This window comes from Rattus norvegicus, chromosome 16 (genome assembly GCF_036323735.1).
Source record: "Rattus norvegicus strain BN/NHsdMcwi chromosome 16, GRCr8, whole genome shotgun sequence".
Taxonomy (NCBI): Eukaryota; Metazoa; Chordata; class Mammalia; order Rodentia; family Muridae; genus Rattus; species Rattus norvegicus.
Genome location: NC_086034.1, coordinates 33,653,174 through 33,676,555, shown reverse-complemented (window position 1 = coordinate 33,676,555; position 23,382 = coordinate 33,653,174). Strand labels below are relative to the sequence as shown.

Genomic DNA, 23,382 nt, shown 5'->3' with positions numbered 1-23,382 from the left:
GATATGTGTGTGTGCGTGTGTGTGAATGTGTTTGGTATTATAAGGTGTATGTGTGTGTGGTGTCTATGGGATGTGTGTGGGCATGTGTGTATATGCACATTGTGTGTATGTGTGTGCACATGTGTATGTGGATGTATGTATGTGGTATGTGTATATGTGTGCATCTATGTGTGTAAGTTTATGCAGTGTGTGTGTATCTGTGCATGTGTGGTGTGTGTGTATGTGTGTATGTGTGTGCACATGTGGATGTGGATGTATGTATGTGGTATGTGTATATGTGTGCATCTCTGTGTGTAAGTTTATATAGTGTGCGTGTATGTATCTGTGCATGTGTGGTGTATGTGTGTGTGTATTTGTGTGTGTGTGTGTGTTTGATATATCTGTGTATGTGAATTGCATGTATATGTAGTTCCTGTATGTAATATGTATGTGTGCATGTGAGTGTGTAGTATGTTTGTGTGCATATGTAGATGTGCACCATGTAACATGTGGAAGTCAGAAGATAACTTGTGGGCAATGGCTCTCTCCTACCATGTGGGTCTCAGGGATGAAGCTCAGGAATTCTGGCTTGGCAGTAAGCAGTGTATAGGCTATCTTTGCAGCCAAGCCGTCTCTGCTCATAAAGCTCCATTTCACATTAAACCACATATTCTCTTCTCATTTCACTTTTCTCTACCATTGTATTCTTCATTATAATCTTTTCAAATTGTAATGTGTCTCCAGGAAATGTTTCATTTCTTAAAACTTTTCAGGCGGGTCTCAAATTGGCTGTTTAGCCTTGGATGGCCCAGGGAGGCAGCCTTCCAGCTGAGCCACATCTACAGCCCAGCACGCCTTATGCTTTATATATGCTCATCTCACTCCATAAATAATACATATTCACTGATTTGTGTGTGTTTAGCTTTATTTAGTGTGCCTGTGAACCATGCTCCTGGAGTCAGATTTACAAGCACTGTGAGGCCAAACGCAGTTATATTGTTCTATTGTGGGATAAAAAAAATTACACAGAGAACTGAATACCTGGATTTGTTTGAAAAAGTGAGCTCTTGATTCATTCAAATAATATAGATCATTTCTGTCAGTAAGTATAGAACAGCATTCAACAGAGTTCAAGTGGAGTGTTAAGTTTATTGACAATGCAGAAGATGCTCCCATCCTTGTTCATTGATGGAACAAGAATGGCCTTGGGACCAAGCCACAGGCCTGCGTGCTTGGCCAACCTCACCATCAGCCAGCTGTGTGTCACTGGGCAAGTTCCTTTAATCCCAGTAAGCCCCACTTGCCTTGTGTGTCAACAGGGATTCTGAGACCTTTCCAAGGCCATTGTCGGTCTCACTTTCAATGAGCTAGCGTGTAAAATACACAGCACGCATCTGGGTAGGGTCAGAGCCCTTGGTGATAAGCAGTAGAAATCAACCCTGCTAGATGAATGGGAGAAAAAGCACACTTGTTAGAATGATCACGGGCTCTTTCAGACTCCAGGGAGGGGTCAACAACTGCATTTTCAGAACTGGGATCACAGTTGCAGGAAGTCCTGACAGGATTCCAGGCACAATTACCTTTATGGATGACTAAATACGTTTCAACCTCTTTTGGCATTCTGGAAGATTTACATTCTGCAGAGAAAGAGGCTTATAGGTATGGATCAGGTGGCCTGGTTTATGAAGGCTTTGAGATTGTGTTAAGTCTTCGGCAGCTTTTCCAGATCTGCAGAAGAACGGAAAATGTCAGGCAAACAGAGATCTCCGACAAAGGCACTTGGTACTTAGTTACTGTCCTTCCTTCTGGTTCACCCATTGGAACCCCATTTTATACCTTGCACTGTGTATAATGCTACGTCTTCTAGCCAATTTAATATATGTATAATGCTTTTAAACTTTAAAAATCTCTCTCTCTCTCTGAATGTCCTGTGCCTTGTCCTAGGTATTGCATGTGTGTGTAGATGTATGTGTAGTGTAGTTTATGATGTATTCTTGCATTTGTGTATGTGTGTGCAGATGCACATATGTGTGCACATATGTGCAAAGAACAGAAGGTGACTTCAGGTGTTATCTTCAGGAGCCATCCACTATGTCCTTTTTTGAGATCATGTCTCTCATTGTCCTTGACCAAATAGATGAGGCCTGCTAACCAGGAAGACAGGAATCTCCTATCTCTGGCATCCCAGTGCTTTCATTATAATTGCTCACCACCATAACTCAGTCTTATTGTAAACCTGGGTTCTGGGGATCAAAGTGAGATTCTCAAACTTGGAAGGCAAGTGCTTTATTGAGTGTATTCTGTCACCAGCTCTCATCCAAGATACTTTCTGCAATTCAATAGCAGTGTTGTCATCAGGCCTGTGACCTTCCCATGGTCCTCCTCTTTGCATCTCCATCAGCATCAGCTTGCTTGACTTTTAGATACACAGGGCTGATTTCCTCCTCAGCACCAGCCCTTCTCACCCCTTAGCTCTTCATTGCCAATGCCTTTATCCCCATTTCTCCCTCAGCCAGCTATCCCTAAAATTATCTGGGAAATAACCAATCAAGATCTCATTTCAGTCAACACAACCAACTTTCCAGACGTCCAGCTTGCTTTCTCAACTGTTTGTACAAAGCATTTTGCCTCTTATGCTTAGGGTCTGAGTTTGAAATGTCCAACAGAATGTTACATGTTTGAATGCTAGTTCTATAGATGGTGGTGATGTTTGGGAAGCCTGTGGAACTGTTAGGAGGTGAACCTTTGCTGAGAGAAGTGTGTACCTGGTGGGGCATGTAGACCTTAAGGTTTCACAGCTCTGTCCCACTTCCTGCTCTCTCTCTCTCTCTCTCTCTCTCTCTCTCTCTCTCTCTCTTTCTCTCTCTCTCTCTCTCCCGAGTTGTCAGTGAATGTCACTGCTGGCCTCATGATCCTGCCTTTTCCTTTGTATTCCCGTGGTATATTCCATAGGCCAGATAAGCCCTTCCTCCCTTGAGTTGCTCTGGTCAGGTAGTTTGTTTCAACAATGTGTGAAATCATTAAGACATTGTCTGCCCATGCTTTCTTCTCTTCTGAGCATAGTCTGAACTCTGTGGTAAACCATTCAAGTCACTTCTTTAGCATCTCCCTTCCACAAGAGGCTATAAGCAGTATGAGGGGGAACATCTAACATTTATCTTGATCTCCCCAGGTCAGGACAAAGTAATGGAATACGAGTCCTGAAAGTCTTGTAATGCTGCATCTGCAGGCATCAGCAGGCCATTCCAAAATATCCCACTGCTGTCCCCAAGAAATGGAAAACTTCTCATACTGCTCATGATATAGGTGATATGATAGACTGTTCTCAACTTTGCTGTCTCTCCAATCAAGCACTTGGACCTGGGTCCTTCCAATCACCAGTTGGTCTCCCAATTTAACAAAGAAGTACTAATACAATAAAAATAATAAAAACCCTTGAGAGTATTGATCATATTTATTTTTGGATGTAGGTTTCCTCTTGCATATGGACCTTTGCCTGTAATCTATTTTTAGTGTAGGGGTTCTTGGAGTCTTTCTATGTTGCACAGGCTTGTCCCAAACTTATGGCTGGAAACAATACCCTTGTCTTAGACTCCCAAGAAACGCTCATATGTAGATTGAAATGTATTTTAAGCACATATTCAAATACCCTGCTTGTATTGTGTTTTAAAAAGATGAAGTATAGGGGCCTGGAGTGTCAATGGCTTAGTGGTTAAGAGCATTGGACATTGGCTGCACTTCCAAAGGAGCCAGTTCGTCCCACGACAGTTCAAAGCTCTCTGTAACTCCAGCTCTGGCTATCCAATGCCCTCATATGGTCTCTGAGGGCACCAACCATGCACATCATATGCAGACAAATAGGCAAAACATCTATACACATGGAATAAAAAAAATAAGCCGAGTATGAATTTCTGCTTCCTGTTTTCTATTCATTGAAGATACACATTCGCACAAATATTCTCCCCATAGGTCACTAACTCACGCAAACGATGAGTACAGTTTCCCAGAGGAAATTGATACTTATTCAATTAAAATATTAAAATTAGTCATTTTTTAAAGATCAAGTATGTGATTTTGTTTTGTTTCTGGACTGTGTAATAAAGTTAACTATATCTATATTTTGTGGCACCTCACAAAACTGATGCATCTTTCAGGTGCTGTCTTGCTCTTTCTGTTAGGCTGTAGAGTGTGTTCCCATTCCTCTGCTGCACATTATATCTACAGTGCACCATATGGAGGCTCCCTGTCCAGTGCACGCTGTTCCAGTGAGCACCTGTTTGTTTGGTTCAATGCTCTATCTACTGAGTTATTACATCAGCCAGAACCACACACAAGTGCAAATTGGGGCTGGAAGGAGAAACAAGGACAGAATACTACATGCTAGCAAGGTAACCTGCTTTATCACGTTATTCCAGGAATTGGCACTCTAGAAACGTAGTGAAGGATAATTCTTTAGAGAGAAATAAACTTGCGTGAACAGAACCCTGGGTTTCAAAGGAAACAAAGCAATATAAATATGTCAATCATATTTCTGTTTCCTAACTTGCTTTCAAATCAACGATAAAGTGATGGTTAGACTTTGCCTGGGATACAAGAAGCAATAGATAACAAAAGCAAAACCAGATCTCTTCCTTAAGCTCAGCGATTCTCAGTTTGAGGGTTAGACTGCACTGTCACCCCAGGATTTTCACTGACGAAGGGGATTGCAGATTATTAACTGTGAGCTGGTAGTTTTCTGCTGCCTGTTCTCCTGCAGGATCAGCAGATCCAAGCCTCTAAGTAACCGAGTCAATATCATCTTCCCCACTTTCCTGATAAAGAAAAGCTAACCTAGAAAGTTTAAGAACATGTTTAAATTCAAGGATCCAGCCAAGACTGAAACCCAGCTTGTTAGTCTGAGTCCAGTGTTAAATGGTGCATATGTGGCCAAGGTCATATAAGGTTATAAAATCTAATGTAAGCCAGTTACACTGACTCTGTATCTTGAATGAAAAAAAGATATTTATGTTCTCATTGGTTGCTCTTCAATAGAAAGAAAACGAACGCTTTCATGGGAGCATCCTGTTTATTTCAAATTCCTGTGGTCTAACTAGCCAAATAAATTTTTGTGCAAGTGTTTGTTTGAGTCCAGGCTGCCTCAAATTTGCCATGGAGCAGAGATGGCCTTGAAATCCTGGCCATCTTCTACCTCTCAAGTGCCTGAATTACAGGTGTGCACCACTGTACATGTTTTCAGTACGCTCCTTAAAACACAGTATGAATTTCTGCTTCCTGTTCTCTAATTATTGAAGATACACATTTGCACATATATTCTCCCCACAGTTCACTAACTCACACAAACGATGAGTACAGTTTCCCAGAGGAAACTGATACTTATTTCTTAAAAAATTCATACCCATTTCACATTTTTGCTGTGTGTGTTCATGTGTGTGTACACATGTGCATACATCTACATGGAGGCCAGAGGTAGATGTTGGGTGTCATATTTCTGGAGGCAAGTTCTCTCACTGAACCCATAGCTCAAGAATTCAGCTAGATGGGCCAGCAAAATCCAGGCATCCTGCAGACATCTGTGTCAGCCTCTTCTTCACTGAGATTTCAGATGAGTATCCAAACTCGGGCCCTTGTATTTGTGCATCAAGTACTTTCCTAACTGAATTGTCTCCCCAACAACTATTTCATGTTGAAAAACTTCATAGACTGTATGCTCCCTCTGATATCATCACCTCTCTTTCTCTTTCTGTAGATTTTTATGCTATATGCTGCTTCTTGGACCACCCACTCGTAGCTTAGAACAGAACATTTATAGATACCACAGAGCTGAGGTACTTTCAAATGAGAGACACTTTGCACTTAAAACAGGAGCTTGTTTTGAGCAGAGTATTCCTGAGAGGAAAGACTGACACATGTGCTCATGTGATCTGGATTCATTATGAATCCACCCAATGTCTCCTCAGCCACTGACCGCCACAGTGAACCTTGATGGCCACCCCTTTGTAGGGATATTTCAAATCTCTGAGCAGATGCATGCTCAAATTCATCTTGAGCTAAGAGATTCAGAATTTGGCCCTCAAGAAGTGAACTACTGAGGCACAAAGTTGCCCAAATTCGCCATGTACTTGAGGGTGAATGACCTGAGAAAGTGGGGCTGCAGGGAGCAGAAACTGAGGCCAGAGGAGGTAGAAACAGGATCATGTGACCTCAGTGACTTAAGGGGGCAGAAAGATATGCAGTTGGCTTTGTTTCTGGAAGGTAGCCAATCACCAGCTGCATTTCCCACAGGGCTACCACTTACTTCCTTTCAATGACATCCTACGTAACAAGTCCCCTCACTATCCTGATTGCTTTAGTGTGTTTCTTTTCTGCAACCAAAAGACCTTGACTATAGTTGTCTAATATGCCTCAAGGCTCTTTGCTGATTTCGGTTCGTGGGTATGCGGTAGACTTTCAGAGCCCCCGAGATGACCAAAGACAATCCAACATCATCCGCTCTGGGACAGAACCCCAGGGACATACTTCTTTTCCCAGAAGAAAGAGCAAGCTCGCTAGCTAGACCAGGACATGGTTCCAGTTTGGCCACTCATTTGTCCTATGATCTTGGGCTGTCTACATCTCTGCTTTGATGTCCTTGTTTTCAAACACAACAGTAGCAATGTTTTTCTATGTCATAGTTTGTTGAGAAGATTAAACATGAACTAACAGTGTGATTAAAGCATAGTATTTGAGTATCCAAGGAATATTACTTGTTAACCCAGAAAGGCCTTGCTTTTTTTGCCCACATACAACCTACTCTACACTATAAATGCTCCTCTCTCCTGTGGTTCTCCTCCAACACCCAGGCCTGGGAACCCTACAACCAGCCTGTTTCTTCTGCCCAGGTATTGGCTGTTGGCATCTTTATTTACCAGTCAGAAACGACTTGGGGGCAAGGTTACTTGGTGTCACTTGGGTCTACCTGTGGAGGAACCAGTGTTAGCATGGGAATACAAGCAGCATCAGGCCAACCCACTACAGGTAGGATTACGGTATCAAACCTTGAATGTGCAGCTTTCCTGTCCTGGTCTCCAGGTTTGGAGATCACAGGCGTGTACCACTGTGCCTCACCTAAATGGTACTTCTCTTTTTCTTTTCAGTTTGCCCATGGCAAAGGAAAACTGGGCAGTCACATTGTATTATGTGCTTCAGAGGCCACAAGAAAATAATCAGGCTGGGTGACATAAATGACAGAGATCAGTGTTGTCATAGTCTGAGAGGCTACAAGTTTGGATCAAGGTGTCATCAGTGTCAGATTCGGGGAGGCCTTTCTTCCTGGCTGCTTCCCGTGTCCTCACACAGCCTCCCTTCTTCATGCATGGAAGGAGAGAGGCTGGGGAGAGGGAAAACGAGGGAGAAGAGTAGCAACAGGGAAAGCACGTCCTTGTGAGGTATCTGTCGCTCCCCATGTGCCCCTCACCCTTCTGACAAGGACGCGGTCGTGTTGGATCAGAGGCTTATTTGTGACTTGTCTGGGGAGACATAAATGAAAGATTTATTTACCCCAAACTAGGAAGGAGTCGACAGACCATAGAAAGTCAAACCTGGTGAATAAATGACTTTATTCGGGTCACTCCCAGGAGCAGAGGTGACTCACAGGCAGGTGCACCACCAAAATGTCCCACCCCATTCCTGATCACTTTTTTTTTTTACTTGAAATGTTATGAAACTTTTTTTTTTCCAACAGCAGGGAGGGGAGATAGGAAACCCAGAGGAAACTCTCCTGAAGATCTGTGGCCCCTTCCCCAAGGGGAAACTGGAACAGCCTCATAATTACGACTACAGACCTAGCTGTTCAGTTCATTGCCGTGACTTCATGTATGTTGTTGGAATTACTCTGCTTCAGTATGGCAGAGGTCATGCCAAGAAACCTGGAGGGAACAGCTATATTCTATGACATCTCCCCCAGGACTTCATTACTCTTAATCACCTTCTAACTACAAGTAAGGTCACAGTGGAGCTCAAAACTTCGATATGTCAATGTTGTTTGTTGGGGTTCTGGGTGAGTTTGTTGTCCGTATCAGATATCCAATCTGGTTTGAGGTGGGGGTGTTTTGTTTTGTTTTTAAATGCAGCTCTAGCATCAACATCTAGAGACCTATTTTGCTTAGGTTTTTGCATAGACTCTGTATCATCAGTCACGTTTCTGTTGCTGTGATAAACGCCATGAGCAAAAGCAACTTCGGGAAGAAAGGCTTTGTTTTGTCCCACATTCTACAGTCCATCACTGAGTGAACAAGAATTCCAAGGCAAGAACTCAAGGTAGGAACATGAGTCAGAAATCACAGAGGGACTTAGCTTGCTCGCCGCGCTCAGGCTCATGGTTAGCTAACTCTTTTTTTTTTTTTTTTTTTGGTTCTTTTTTTCGGAGCTGGGGACGGAACCCAGGGCCTTGCGTAACTCTTATACGGAGCTGGGGACGGAACCCAGGGCCTTGCGTAACTCTTATACAGCCCAGGCGCACCTGCCCGGCGGCGTGGCACAGCCCACAGTATGCACAGCTCCCGTCAATCAACAATCAGGAAAATACGCCCCCAGACATGCCTGCAGGCCAGTCTCGTGGAAGCAGCCCCCAACTGGTTATTGCTGCAGCAACAGAGAAGTAAACTAAAACAGGGTCCAAGTTTTCTAGTCTTCATGACTGCATAGTCCAAAACCAAGCTGAGGGCTGTTTCCGAATGACAGATGAGAAACAGAAAACAGTCACGGGGAATCCATGGTCACACAGGTGCCACTGAGAAATGCAGAAGCTGCTACACTGCAGTTCACCTCTCAGGGTTAACCTTGTGGATTGACTCTGGCTTTCTCAGGCGAGCTTTCAAGAATGCACAGAGCTGGGTCCTGGCTAAGGTCATGGCGTCCAGAGGCCAGTACGGTGGTGCCTCGTCCTTGAGCCACACTAGGGTCTTGGATATAGCCTGTCAGAGCTCCTGCAGAGTCAGGGAGGCTCACTTTGGTCTGGGATGCACAGCGAGTGAGTTGAGAACTCCCGTAAACCGGGCAGATATGGGGAGGAGACCGGGAAGCGGGAAATGGAGGTCAGTGGGCAGGAGGCTGGGGTCAGAGGGCAGGCCAGCTGCAGAAGGAAGTCAGGACAAATGAGTTTTCTTACCCATGATGTGGCAGACATGCCGCACTTAGATAATCTGAAACACACAGATTCAAACCATTGGAAAATCTGACAAGGGGCTGTTTGCTTTCACACCTGGCACAAGGGACTGAGGTGCATATTTTACAGACCAAAACAGACCTAGCTTCCAAGTTCTCCCAGGATCCCTCAGTCCCTACCTGGCATACCCTGTCCCCAAACCTTGACCCTAACCCCAGGCCAACAAGGGCTGGGCTGCCCTTTCCCCAGAGTCTCTACATAATCCAGACATTTTGCCCCTCCCCCCTTTTTTGCAATCCCCACCCCCACCCCGGTCTTCCCATGGTGACTTCCCTGGCCTCCGTCCTTAAGGCCAAGGCAGCTTCCCAGTAAACCTGCCTCTAATACAGTCTAATCTGTCTGGAATTGGCTCATTTCACTGGCAGAGAAACAACTTTGTCAGTAACCCCATTCCATTTCAGGCATTATACATTTACACAGACTTTCCTGAGCGTCTTCATCTAGGAAACACACACACACACACACACACACACACACACACACACACACACCCTTGTTAATTAGCAATCTCATTCAAGTGAATGTTTAGGGGCTGAGAAGATTGCTCAGTCAGTAAAGTGCTTGCTGTGTAAGCATGAGGATTTGCTTTTGATCCCCAGTTATGACAAAAGCCCTGTATGGCGGCCTGTGCTTGTATTGCTAGCCCTGGGGAAGCATAGTCATGTGTGCCCTTGGGGCTGGCTAGCCAGCCGGCCTAGCTGAGTCGGCTAATTTCAGTTCGAGAGACCCTGTTGCAAAACACACAGACAAACCAGACCACTTATACACGCACACGTGCACGCACACGCACATACACATGCACAGAGATAAACAGACACATACACAGAGATACACATAGATACATATGCACAACACACACACACACACACATACACACACAGAGAGAGACTCATATTCACAAGCATACTTTAAAAAAGCTGTTTTGCTTTTAAATTTTTTCTTTAAATGAATTTTACGTGTACTGTCTGAGTATATATGTTTACTTAACATGTATGTAGGTGTACACAGAGGCCAGAAGATAGCCTTAGATCTCACTAAAACTGAAGTAGATTCTAGGAACCCAACCAAGGGCCTCTACAACAGCTCTTAATCAGTGAGTCATCTCTCCAACCTCAAAGTGAAGTTTTTAATTTGGATTTTATTCTTGATGACCTTGTCTATTGGTTAACCTAATGATATAATTTGAAGCTAATGTCCCCCACAGCTTCAGGCCTTTTAATGCTCTTCACCCAGCAGGTGGAACCATTTTGAGAGACAATGGGCCTTGGCTGACTGACAGGAAGCTGGCCGTTAAACATCGTAGCCTAGTCTCTTGGCTCTAACTTCTCTGTTACCTGTCTATTAGTTGTAAACTGATTGTTGTGTGGTCTGGTTGTCATGCCCCTCTGCCCCACTGAAATCCCCTAAAACCCTGAGCCAACACAAATAGTTTCATCCTCAAGTCCTTGCTACAAGGTACTTTGTCAGGGCATTGAGAAATGAATGTGGGGTAGAAACTGGAGTTGCCATTCTTTGTAATGTGTTTTTACTAGTAATTTATTTTATGAACGTTATGTCCTCTGAAACAATTTTCTGACCTAAGCCCCAAGTTATGCCCTAACAGCCTGTACTTTTGTATGGGCACTCCCACCTTCGTAATTAAATCGTAATTGCATGATTGTTTGGGTTTGACTTCTTTGCCAAATTATTTCCCCAATGAAAATAACAGGCAGGTTCATTTTCATCCTAACAGCATGCATCAGGGGCTCTTGCCTATAGCAATACATTCTTTGTGAATGAGATATTTCATTCACTTACTTATTCACCCATTAATAACATTCACAAACCCTCGGAAGTACGCTCCACTTAGGAAAACAAACATTCACAGAGTTTCGGCATCCAAGGGTTTCACAACTTACCTCAGAAAGTTCCTTACCATCATAAGTAAAAGTTCCCGTGGAGAATCCAGAGGAGGCTCTGTTTCCCCAAAATACTCACCTCAGATGTTCACGAGCCTTCGTATTCAGCAACCAATGGCTCCCTAAAACTAGAATCCAAGATCTTTCCACAAAACAGACTTTCAGACATATCTAAAGTCAGGAGAGAGTTTTTTTTGTTTGTTTGTTTGTTTGTTTTTTTTTTTAATGCACTACCGCCTTCTCCCATGGACTAGGAAAGCTGTATGTATTAATTACTTTCCATCTCTGTGATAAAAATCCCTGACAGAAAAAGCTGAAGGGAGGAGGTGAGTATCATCTCATAGCTACTAAGGCTAACAGAGTTTCTCCTCAGGTAGATGAAACGGAAGATCCTGGTTCATGGTGTGAGTAGGAGATGCTGGGTCTTCTCAGCATGGGGATCATGATGCAAAGAAAACTGGTCCAGAACCAGAGGTGGGTGTGACATTCAAGGCCTAATCTTAGTGGCTGGCTTCCTCTAAGCTGAGCCTCGGCCCCCCTGACCTCCCCCACATACCCAAGGTTCTACAACCTCCCAAAAACACAGCCACCGACTGGGAGACACAGATGCTCAAAACAGGCCTGTAAGGGAACATTTCGGTTTCCTACATAACAGTGTCCATGGTGGAAAAAAAAAAATGTGTCGAGCCATGTCTCTGATGATAAATTGAGTGTTCTTAGGGTAAGAGGCAGCATTAGAAATTGAGATGACAGTAGTTGCCAAAGCATGGATGTGTGAAATAACTTGTTACTACAAAGCAGGCCAAGTGCCTTATGAAGCTGCTGGTGGGACTGGAGAGAGGCTGTGTGTGTGTGTGCGCGCCTGTGTGTATGTGTATGTGTGTGCGCGTGAAGTGTGTGTGTATATGTGTGTTTATATGTGTATGTGTGTGTGCAAGTATGTATGTCTATGTGTGTGTGTATATGTGTGTATGTGTGTTCAAGTGTGTTTGTATATGTGTGTGTGCATGTGTGCGTGCAAGTGTGTGTGTATATGTGTGTGTGTGTGTGTGTGTGTGTGTGTTCACTCATGTTCATGCGTATGCTGGCAGGCTGGAGGAAGGAGGGCTGGTCACTCATCAGAGGACTTTGTCCCATACTGGAAACTATTTCAGGGTTTTATTCTGGATGGTAAGATTGGTTTTGCAGTTTAGACAGAGCCCTCTGGTGGAGGTGTGGAGGGCCTGTTGACAAGGCTGGCTCCTTGAGGAGGCTGGCAGAGCAGCGGTAGGCCTGAGCAGAGGTGGGCCTCAGGGAATGTGGATGGCTATAGCTGGAGTGCTAGGCCGGCAGGAGAGTGAGCAAGATTCCATGTGATTCCATGTGGGGTAAGTAAGAGACTGCAGTCAGGAAAAAGCTCCAAGGTTACCTTGGGTAACCAGTGACCTCCACGCCAGCCCCTTGGACACGAATACTAGTTCAACAAAGTAAAAGTTCTCAAGGCTCACCCCACACACACCAAAACGAAGGACATTTTGTAAACAGGAAAGAGCGCTTGCTGCACGACTCCTGTGGTCTGGCAGCGTGAAGAATGGCCACAGGGAAATCCAACATGTGCTGTACTCGCAAACACTGTGTACTCACAAACACTGTGTACTCACAAACACTGTGTACTCACTCACAAACACTGTGTACTTGCAAACACTGTGTACTTGCAAACACTGTGTACTCACAACACTGTGTACTCACAAACACTGTGTACTCACTAACACTGTGTACTAGCAAACACTGTGTACTCACAAACACTGTGTACTCACAAGCACTGTGTACTCACAAGCACTGTGTACTCACAAACACTGTGATCGCTGTACAGCCACCCAGAGGCAGCTTTCCAAATCCCTCTCTCGAAATAGGAACAGGGGCTGTATTGGGGTGCTAGGTTAGGTTATCCACGCATTGTGGGCCAAATAGATTACTCAATATCTCCCAAAGACTTCTGGGAGACTACCTCCCAGCCAAGGGGGGAAATTTAATTATGGATCTGTCCGGTTGTATGCCCTTGGTCCTAGAGGGGTTTATTTAACATAAACTCAGAATTATGAATTGTTTTAATTTTTATTGTTTTTCCGAGACAGTGTAGACAGGGCTTCTCTGTGTAGTGTTGGCTATCCTGGAACTCGCACTGTAGCCAGGCTGTCTTCAAACTCAAACTACCTGCCTTTGCATTTCTACTGCTGGGATTAAAGGTGTGCTATACCATGCCCAGCTGGCTTTGCCTCCTTTTTTTCTTTAGCTGAAAAGATTACTGACTGAGTTACTGAAAGGATACACTTTCCTTCTTTCTTTCTTTCTTTCTTTCTTTCTTTTTTTCTTTCTTTCTTTCTTTTTTTCTTTCTTTCTTTCTTTCTTTCTTCACTCAAAATCCTTACAAATAGGATTTCTAGCCTGGTGTGGTAGCACACATCTGTAATCTTAGCACTCACGAGGTTGACTGGAATATTTTGAGGTTACGGTTAGCCTGGGTTGCCTATTAAGTTTGAGGTCAGCCTGGGCTACATAGCAAAACCTGTTTCAAAAAAAGTGGGACACAGAGCTAGGAAAGGGACCTATACCTGTAAGTTCTGCATTTTACATGCTGAGAGAGGGAGGTTAGGAATTCCTGGTCCTCCTTAGTTACAAATAGCAAATTTGAGGCCTGCTTGGGCTACATGAGACCCTATCTCACCACCACCATTCTAGACACAGTTTCCATTTGGAATCTCAGGCTTTATAAATTTTCATTTATGGTGAAAAAAAAAAAAAAACCAAGACGAAACTGTAAAGCTATAAAAGCACAAATATAGCTTCAAACATCATATACCAAGGTCAAATACCTACCAGCTTTCAATTAAAAACATTTTTTTAACAATTCTACTGGAGCTCATTCACACGCCCTATGACTTACATATCTAAAATGTATGCTTTCAATGAATTCTTTGTTTAACATTAGATTTTTCTTTGCAATGAAATCGTACTCATTTTATAATCAGAAAAATATTACAAAATGTTCTGAAAATTGTAGAACAAACCTCTACACAAGAAATTTTCTCTTTCGATTATTAGGGCCAAGAGGAAAGATGTCCTACGTGGGTTTAAATGAAACAAGAGTATAGACTATGATAAAAATCATAGCAGAAAACTAACTCATGTCCTGAGATGCAGTGTGAGTTTCCACAATGCTGTTCCTCACTGTCCAGCTGGGTAGGGGAGACCCAGTCTAATTTACAGACCCTGATTTTGTTACCTGGGGATTAAGGGAAAACCTCCCCACTCCACTCTGTAATCATTTCAGCTAAAGCCTGACAGGCTGTGATAGGGGAATTCTTACCCAGGGTGGTAGTGATATTGTATTAAGACGGAAAATAAATAATAGCCTTGGGGGTTTAAACAGACTCATGTGCTGACCGGAGGCCTCAGCCTACTCATCTACTGTGTGTGCACTGGGAGAAAGGTGGGAGCCTTGCGGACGATGGGTGTCACCCCACGTCACATTGATGGTCCCTATGACAGGTGGCACTGCTCTGAAAGCATATGCTTTTGTTAAAATCACTCTGCATGGGAAAGAATCACCCCAAATTTTGGTATCAAGTGGACAGAACTGTTCAGAAAAATGTGATTTCTCTGCTTTGTGTAAGACACCAGTTGCCCAGAAGATGACCACTCGGTTTTGGTGGTTTAGCCAACAAGTTATCTTCCTTTGCAAGACTGCAAGATGTTGTGGAAGAGAAGGTTTAAATTGGGCCCAACACACTAACATAACTTATGAACTAATTTTGCTTTGGTACCAGGGTCTTCCTTTGTACTCCAGTGGACTCCCAACTCATCATCCTCCTACCTCAACCTCCCTAGTACTGGGAGCACAGACATGCATCAACATTCCTGACTTGCAATAATAATTCTTAAATGTAGCCTTTATATTCTGACTTCTAGGAGCAAAAGCATGTGGAGTCTTCTCAGTCTCATGCTTGCACGTGGCTTAGAGCTTGCTAGAACCCAACACACCACACTTTTCCTGTACCAGCCTTCCTTCCTGTACCAGCCTTCCTTCCTGTACCAGCCTTCCTTCCTGTACCAGCCTTCCTTCCTGTACCAGCCTTCCTCCCTGTATCAGCCTTCCTTCCTTCCTGTACCAGCCTTCCTCATCCTTGCGTTCACACAATGACCTGTTCTTGTCTCCGAAGGTTGGGATAGGTCGTTGAATCTCCTATTGTGTTTGCTTCTAATATAAGATGATGTGCTTAAAGATACCTCTACTGTCTTTCTTCTCCCTTATAAGGAACACTGTTTAGCATCATGTGCCCTTCGGAAGGCTCCTCGAGGAGAGAATATTACTCTGACCAATTGTTACACAACAGCCATGTCTGCTTCCCACAGAAATCACTGCATGAGCTGGAGACATGGCTTGGTTCACTTGCCAACATGTAGGAGTCCCTGAATTAAGTCTCTAGTACTACACATAGACACACAAAGACATTATCCCTGTAAGTAGGTACAGGTCCATCGTTTTGTAGCTACTAGGAAACACAGAGTAACATATGTATCACTTTAGTGCTGACTCTCATTGGATCTTTTCTTCAGTGGGTATCCTACTTTGAGCTACATCTTCAGCCCTCAAAAGATTTTTCCATCATGACTTTATTTGCATCAACCTTTCTTCTGACCTTACTTTACTGTCCTGACCTTTGGGAAGAAGGGACAGTTGAGGCTGACTAATGGTTTGTTTCTTTTTCTTTTTTTACTTCTTTTTTAATAGGACTGGAGGTTGAAGCTAGGCCCTTGCATGCGATGGGCAAATGCCTCCACTGGTCTCACTTCCATGTAAAAGTGTTTATTTGCTGTGTGCGTGAAGTGTGTGTCTAGGGGTGTCTGTGTCATGGTGGACTTGTGGAGGTCTGAGGACAACCTCGTGGGGTCGGTTCTCTCCTTCCACCTTTGTGTGGGCTCCAGGATGGAATCCAGGTTATCAGGCTTACACAGCCAACACCTTCACTCTAGGAGCCGTCTTGCCAACCTTCTACCCATCTTTTCTCTCTTAATTTTTGTTCAATCCACATTTTAATAAATTGCCTGGGCTACTCTTGAACTCATTCTGTAATCAGGGTAGGCTTTGAACTTTCAAAATTCATGCCTCAGCTCTCCAGGGACTTTAGGGATTATATAGGTTTTCATGGCCAAGGCTGGACCAATTTTGCTTTTTAAAATAATTAAGTCTATACTCTACATAGAGGGATAATATTCCTTCCATAACCCATAGGCTAAAAGTAAAAAAAAAAAAAACATACAAACAAAAACAGTGCCAAGTGTGAGATATCTCTCCTTAGTTGTTGGTCAAGGGAAGCCTAGACAATGCAGGTGGTTGCCATAAAGACCCTACTGCAGAAGACAGCACATACACTTTGGCCACAGGACTTGGAGAAATCAAGCTGGTACTGACCAGGCAGCTTCTTTTCCTATTGGTTAGCTTTCATTGTAGGAAAAGGAGGTATGTAGGTTGCTTGAAGGGTAAAGTCATCAGCAGTCTTGATATGATTCTGGAATGCTGTAACAAGAAGTGCTCTAGAAAGAACGTGCCCATGGGTACAAAAATGGCATGAATGTTATGGATACAACCAATGATTTTCTTATAGTATTTAAGTCTCCCTCCATTGGAGGAAACCTGTAACGGGTACTGAAAATCTGACCAAGAACTTGTGGCTAGAAAGCCCCATGACTCTAGAACTGAACTTACTGCTTTTATTTTGCTACAAAGACGTAGCAACAAAATGCCTTCTAAGTGCATATCCTTTTAGCCACAGATTAGCTAGTATTGTTCTCAGATCTCATCAGGAAAGCTTCTTTATTCAATGGGCAACAGTAAACACAGAACTTATGACTGCTGGGAAAACAGAGAAAAGATGTGTGAGTGGTGCTCAGCCATAAATGGGACACTGTATCTCTCATTTTCTCCCTATGTCTCGGGGAACATTGGCAGGAGGGGCAGTATGATTGTAAGGTCAGAAGAAGATGGGGTAAAACAGCGCCCTCTGGACTGACTGGACTGCTGTGTTCACAATAGCCGTGGTTGCCTGCACAAGAGTCACATAAGATTAACCTGGTCAGCATTCCAGCATGGTTGGGGAAGGGGCACATGAGCACCCCCCAGCTGGGGAGCTATTGACAATTGGTAGTTGCTAGGAAGAGAGAGTTAGTTCTCTTCAATGGACTGATTTCTGGTAGTTTGACCATGTGCCAGTGGATGATTCCACACCACACATATATGAACAGCACAAGTCCATGGAGTATATGTATAATATATACTACATGAATATATAATATATTACATATACTATAACGCCCTATATTATACATAATATAAAATATATTTATAAATATTTTATGGAAATACACACATACATATATGAAGTTGAGAATATTGGTTGTTTTTTGGAAGGAGTTTGAGGGCAACATTAAGAGTGAATGAGTATATGTATGGACGAAATCTTGAAAAAATAAGCATTTTATACATACATACATACATATGTATGATATTCATACACATACACATGCATATATACATATACATGTATACACATACATATATACATATACATATATATACACATACATACACACACACACACAGCCACATACACAGCCACACACACAGCCACACACACACAGCCTCACATACACACACACACACACACAGTCACACACACACAGCCTCACACACACACACGCACACAGACAGACACACACAGACACACACACAGCCTCACACACACACACACTCACACACACTCACACACACACATACACCACACATACAGCCTCATACACACACACGCATACAGCCTCACACACACACACAGCCTCACACACACACACTCACACACACTCACACACACACACATACACCACACATACAGCCTCATACACACACACGCACACAGCCTCACATACACACACACACACAGTCACACACACACAGCCTCACACACACACACAGCCTCACACACACAGCCTCACACACACACACATACACCACACATACAGCCTCATACACACACACGCACACAGCCTCACGTACACACACACACAGTCACACACACACAGCCTCACACACACACACAGCCTCACACACACAGCCTCACACACACACACACTCACACACACACACATACACCACACATACAGCCTCATACACACACACACACGCACACAGCCTCACACACATACATACAGTCACACACACACGCACACAGACAGACACACACAGTCACACACACACACAGCCTCACACACACAGCCTCACACACACAGCCTCACACACACACAGCCTCACACACACAGCCTCACACACACAGCCTCACACGCACACACACACACACACACACACACACACACACACACGCGCGCGCGCGCGCGCACACACACACATATATCTCAAACCTACTGAGTTGCAGCACTTACTAGGCTCAGGCAAGACTACAATGAGTTTGAGGCCAGTTTGGCTACCTGACAAGACCTCATCTAAATAAGAACACAATTAAACAGAACACTTGGAAAACAACTCATGTATTTATTTTTCAGCCATTTTAAAGCCTTTTCAGATTTAGGCAGAAGAAAAATAAAAACTTTAAAATTAATGCTCAACTTCCATGGTAGCTCCCTTCCTCCCATTTACAAATCAATTCTTAGACCCAGCTTTGCCAGATTTCCACGCCTTCAGTCCTCGCTGGCCTTTTTGATTTCTGGTGTACTTTACTTAACAATTTAGCCCACTAATGTTTTATGTGAATTAGTCCGGTTGTCCCAGAATCTCCCCTGCCCCCCCAGGGGGCATGGTCTATATTTTCTTTATTTAATACACTAAATATTCTGTCAAGAAATGCTCTCTTTACACTAGAATGGTAACTAATGATGCCTTTGGTGGAGGGAGGGGAGGGACTGTTGAGACAGAGTTCTCTGTGTAGCCCTGGCTGTTCTGGAACTCTCTCTAGACCTAGACTTTGGCCTTCAACTCAAGAAAATGGCATACTTCTGCCTCCCTAGTGCTGGGATTAAAGGTGTGCACCACCGCATCCAGCTAACCTTTTTTTGGTTTTAAAGCACTCAAAACATCTTATTTTGGAGTACAGGAACCCAGTACTGGCAATAACGATCTAAGCTTGCTCTTTAATCTTCAGGCTATTCTGATCAGTCAAAGAGTGTGGAGGCCCATGCCTGTACATGCCAGCAGCACTCTGGAGTCTGAGGGAGAAAAATCATTGAGAATCTGAGGTCAGCCTGGGCTATATAGTAAGCACTAGGCCAGCCCGGGTAACATAGCAGGTCTCTTCCTCAAAAAGAGGAGCACAAACATTTACTGTGCAGTGTTCTTTCTTTGTTGCTTTCTTAGAGACAGGATCCCATTCTCTAGACCAGGTTGGCCTTGAACTCTCAGTGATTCCTCTGCCTCGACCTTCTGAGTGCTGGGTGTACAGGCCTGAGGCAGCACACGGGGCTGTGTTCTTTGACAGGACATCTACCCTCATAATAATATTGCAGTGCAAAGCCAATGTCTACAGTAACTTGGGAGACCACTTTACACTTGAACAGGTTTTGTCTGCAGTAAAAAATGTGGGTGAGCCAGGACAAGTCCACACTCAGAAGGACATAATGTGATTGCTAACTCTGGTTTTTCCTGGAAAGTCCACCATTTTAGCAACCCTATTATCTCTGAACAGAGGATTGGTCCTTTGTTCCTTGGTGCCAACTAACCAGGCATAGGAATAGGCAGTCAGCTACAGTTACTGAAATGCTCACAGGCTCAAGCGAGCAAGGACTACAAGTCCCAGCATGCAATGCAACCTTACAAGAGTCCATGTACACCGACGTCTAATTCTTGCGCCTTGTTCTGTGGCCCGGGTCGGTTGTCCAAAGAGCTTGTTGAATTGTTTTTCCAGTTGTTGTGCCTTTATTATAAGTTCTGTGTCTTAGGGATCCATCTTGCCGGTCCGAGGTCCAAGATGGACAAAGTCTGTGCGGTTTTTGGAGGCTCCCGGGGCATCGGCAAGGCTGTAGCCCAGCTAATGGCCCAGAAGGGTTACCGCCTGGCGATCGTCGCCAGAAACTTGGAAGTGGCCAAAGCCACTGCGAGCGAGCTCGGCGGTAGGTACCGGAAGGGTCCCCGCTGCGAGGCCAAGTTTAAGTGCTTGAACTCCAGTCCATGGGCCCCGGGCTACTGTCCGTGTATTCCAGTCTGCGCCCCAGATCTTTCGTGCCCCATGACCAAGCCCTCACTGCGGCTCTCGCCTACTCCAGGCAGACTCTGAGGACCCCTAACAAATAGCTGTCTTCCTCGAGGCCAGAGCTGATATTGAGAGACGCTTTGCTCAGGCCTCTGGTAGGAGAGAGTGAATAATGCGATTATACTGAAAGGAGAGACGTCAGGTACAAATGGCTAGGTTGCATTTTGCTGAGAGCTCTTGCCCTTTGTGAAGGCACACGACAGTATTTCAAAGAGAAGCTCTTGATAGGTCAGGGTGGCTTTCCCAAGCTCATTAATGACTTTAATAAGTTACTAATTTGTTTTCCCAGACCCTTTTATTGTATTTCAATTCCAGGTGCCCCCTCCCCACTGGTTATCAACGGATATTAGTCATTGAATTGCAAGTTTAAGTCTCAGTTGGAGAAGGCAACATGGAAGAATGGAGAAAAATACACATCACTATCAGGAAAGCATTGGGCCTATTATAGGTCTAAGTGTGTCTGGTGCCTGCTGTATTTCTTTACTTATATGAAAATAGCCTTGATATGTAACTCACACTGGCTTTGAACTTGTGATTCTGGTGTCTCAATCTCCATGTTGCTGAGATGACCTTACTGTGGTGCAACAGTGACATCTTTAGGACAGAGTACCCTTTGAACCTGCAGTGTAGTATCCAGTTTTCCCGGGTACAGGGGGTCTTACTATGCAGTTTAGGCTTCCCTTAGGTCAAGATCTGGTCTGTGCCTCCTCAGCATCGGGAACACAGGGGAGCACATCTGTTCATGCTGGTGCAAAGCCTCAGCACCTAGTCAGCACTGCTTCCAGTTTGCCAGACAACTGATAGTCCACCTTGCCCTGTGGACTAGTTAGTCACCTGTTCTTCCACTCTCCAACATGTAGTTGGTTCATCTTGGTGTATCCCTATCATAAATTGAGGAGCATGTGTGGTAACATGGTAGCTTATTAAATACACAGTACTTTTCCTTTGAAGTCTAATTTCCTGCGTATGGTGATAGGGATCAGGGAGTTCTACTGAGCCACCTCTCTGCCTACACTGACCACAAGCTTACAGTAGTAATCTCCTGTCTGAATGCCGAGACTGCAGGTATACATTAGTTATCATGCCCAGATTTTATTACCATTTTAAAAGTCACTTATTTTTTGGTTGGACGGGTACCTATATGCCATTGTGTACACATGGAAGTCAGAACAGTTTGTTCTTTCCTTCCATATGAGTCTCCAAGGTTCAACCCAGATGTCAGGCTTAGTGGAAAGTGCCCTTAACCAATGCGCCATCTTACTGGCCCAGACTACTTTTATTTTTAAACTTTCCAAGCTTATTTCTTCTTAAGGGTGGAGGTCTCACCCAGGATTGCTTGAGTCTAGCAAGTGCCAGCATTGTGGATAGCAGGGTACTCATAGTCCTTGTGTCTCAATCTCCCACTCAGAAAAACCCTAAAGCTCAAGGTAGGTCTCGGTAATGTTTTATTTTATGTACCCACTGTATCCCAGCATTTGGCAGGCTGAGGCAAGAGGAGCCTGAGTTTTGAAGTCAGTCCAGGCAACACAGTAAAAACTTTGTCTCAGAGTAGAAAAATCAAAACCAAACAACAATAAAACCAAACACACACACACACACACACACACACACACACACACACACACACACACACACACACAAAGAGAAGGAAGAAACAAACCCTCATTATTTCTCCTTCACTTCCATCCACTCTGTCTCTCTCATTGGTCTCCATGAGAACAGGAATCCAGGATATCCTTTTGTCTCTAGGCTCGTGGCTTACCTTAAGAGTCTAATGATAAAGCCAGTAAATTGAAAGTCAAGTTAAGATTTCTAGGTAATTCCGACCTAACTTTGTTTTGTAGGAATCCACTTGGCATTTAGGTGCAACATTGCCAAAGAAGGAGATGTTCACAGTACATTTGAAGAGATGGAGAAACATTTAGGTCCAGTAAATTTCTTGGTAAATGCAGCTGGTATTAACAGGTTGGTCAAAGATTGGGGTGAATTTCTGATACCTGTTTTAAAAGATTCTTTTCTTAATATGTTCATGGCTTAGTGTCTTTTTTTCCATTGCTATTACAAAATGTCACAACCAAAGGCTATATATAAAACAAAGTGTCCAATTGAGGTTATGGTTTCAGAGTGTTAAAGCCATGTTGGTGGAGTAAAGCCACCCTAGTAGCAACAGCCAGGAACTTGTACTGAGAACTGCGTCTGGGAGGCAGGGGTAGGGCACAGGGGAAATAGAGCCAGTCTTTGAAACCTCAGAGCCCACTCCCAGTGACATACCTCCTCCAACAAGCCATTCTCCCTACTCTTTCCCAAGCTTGGTCCTAAACTGGGGCCAAGAATTCAAATATATGAGCTATGGAGACCATTTTCATCCAGAACACCACAATTAGTATGATACAATATATTAGGCTATTTTATTTCTAACTGGAAAGACTTATTTCAAAAATCGTCAATCTATACATTCTTTTATTTAAATGATGTGTGTGTGTGTGTGTGTGTGTGTGTGTGTGTATCTTCATGTTAGTATATGCAGATACATGTATCCCCCAGAAGCTAAAGAGGGCATCAAATCCCCTAGAGATGGTGATACAGGCGCCTGTGAGCTACTTGATATGGATGCTTGGAACTGAACTTTCACCCTCTATGAGATCAGTGTGTGCTCTTAATCAATGAGCCAGTTCTTTAGCCTAGTTCTTTTATGTTGAGCTAAATGTCCAGTTGGCTCGGTCCTAACAGACCCTCACTGAATATCACCTAGCATGCCAGAGACTCCCTTAGGCTCTTCTCAGAGGAGAGCAGTGTTCTGAGTTCCATTGATCATAACAAGCTTAATACTGATGTATATAGGATAATAAATGTAATCATAATAGGATGAGGGGAGTTGTTATTCTTTTAAAGATGAGTTTAGGAGAAAATAGGTTTACAGTCTCGTTAAACAAGGCAGAGCTAGCAGGAAACCATTTGGTTGCTTGCTACTGTGTTTAGCCACTGGCAGGATTTATCAGTCTTTACAGGGGTG

At 43.9% G+C, this 23,382-nt stretch overlaps 1 protein-coding gene across 5 annotated transcripts in view; it reads left to right on the top strand.

The window, feature by feature from the left end:
* The window catches only part of Cbr4 (carbonyl reductase 4), a 69,334-nt gene that overhangs the window by 18,512 nt on the left and 27,440 nt on the right, over positions 1–23,382 (top strand). For 3 of the 5 annotated variants that reach the window (XM_039094606.2, XM_039094609.2, XM_039094607.2), the window contains one exon: positions 22,214–22,334. In XM_039094606.2, the coding sequence (XP_038950534.1) occupies positions 22,279–22,334 (56 nt within the window). In that variant the 5' untranslated portion in view covers positions 22,214–22,278. 5 annotated transcript variants of the gene reach the window in all.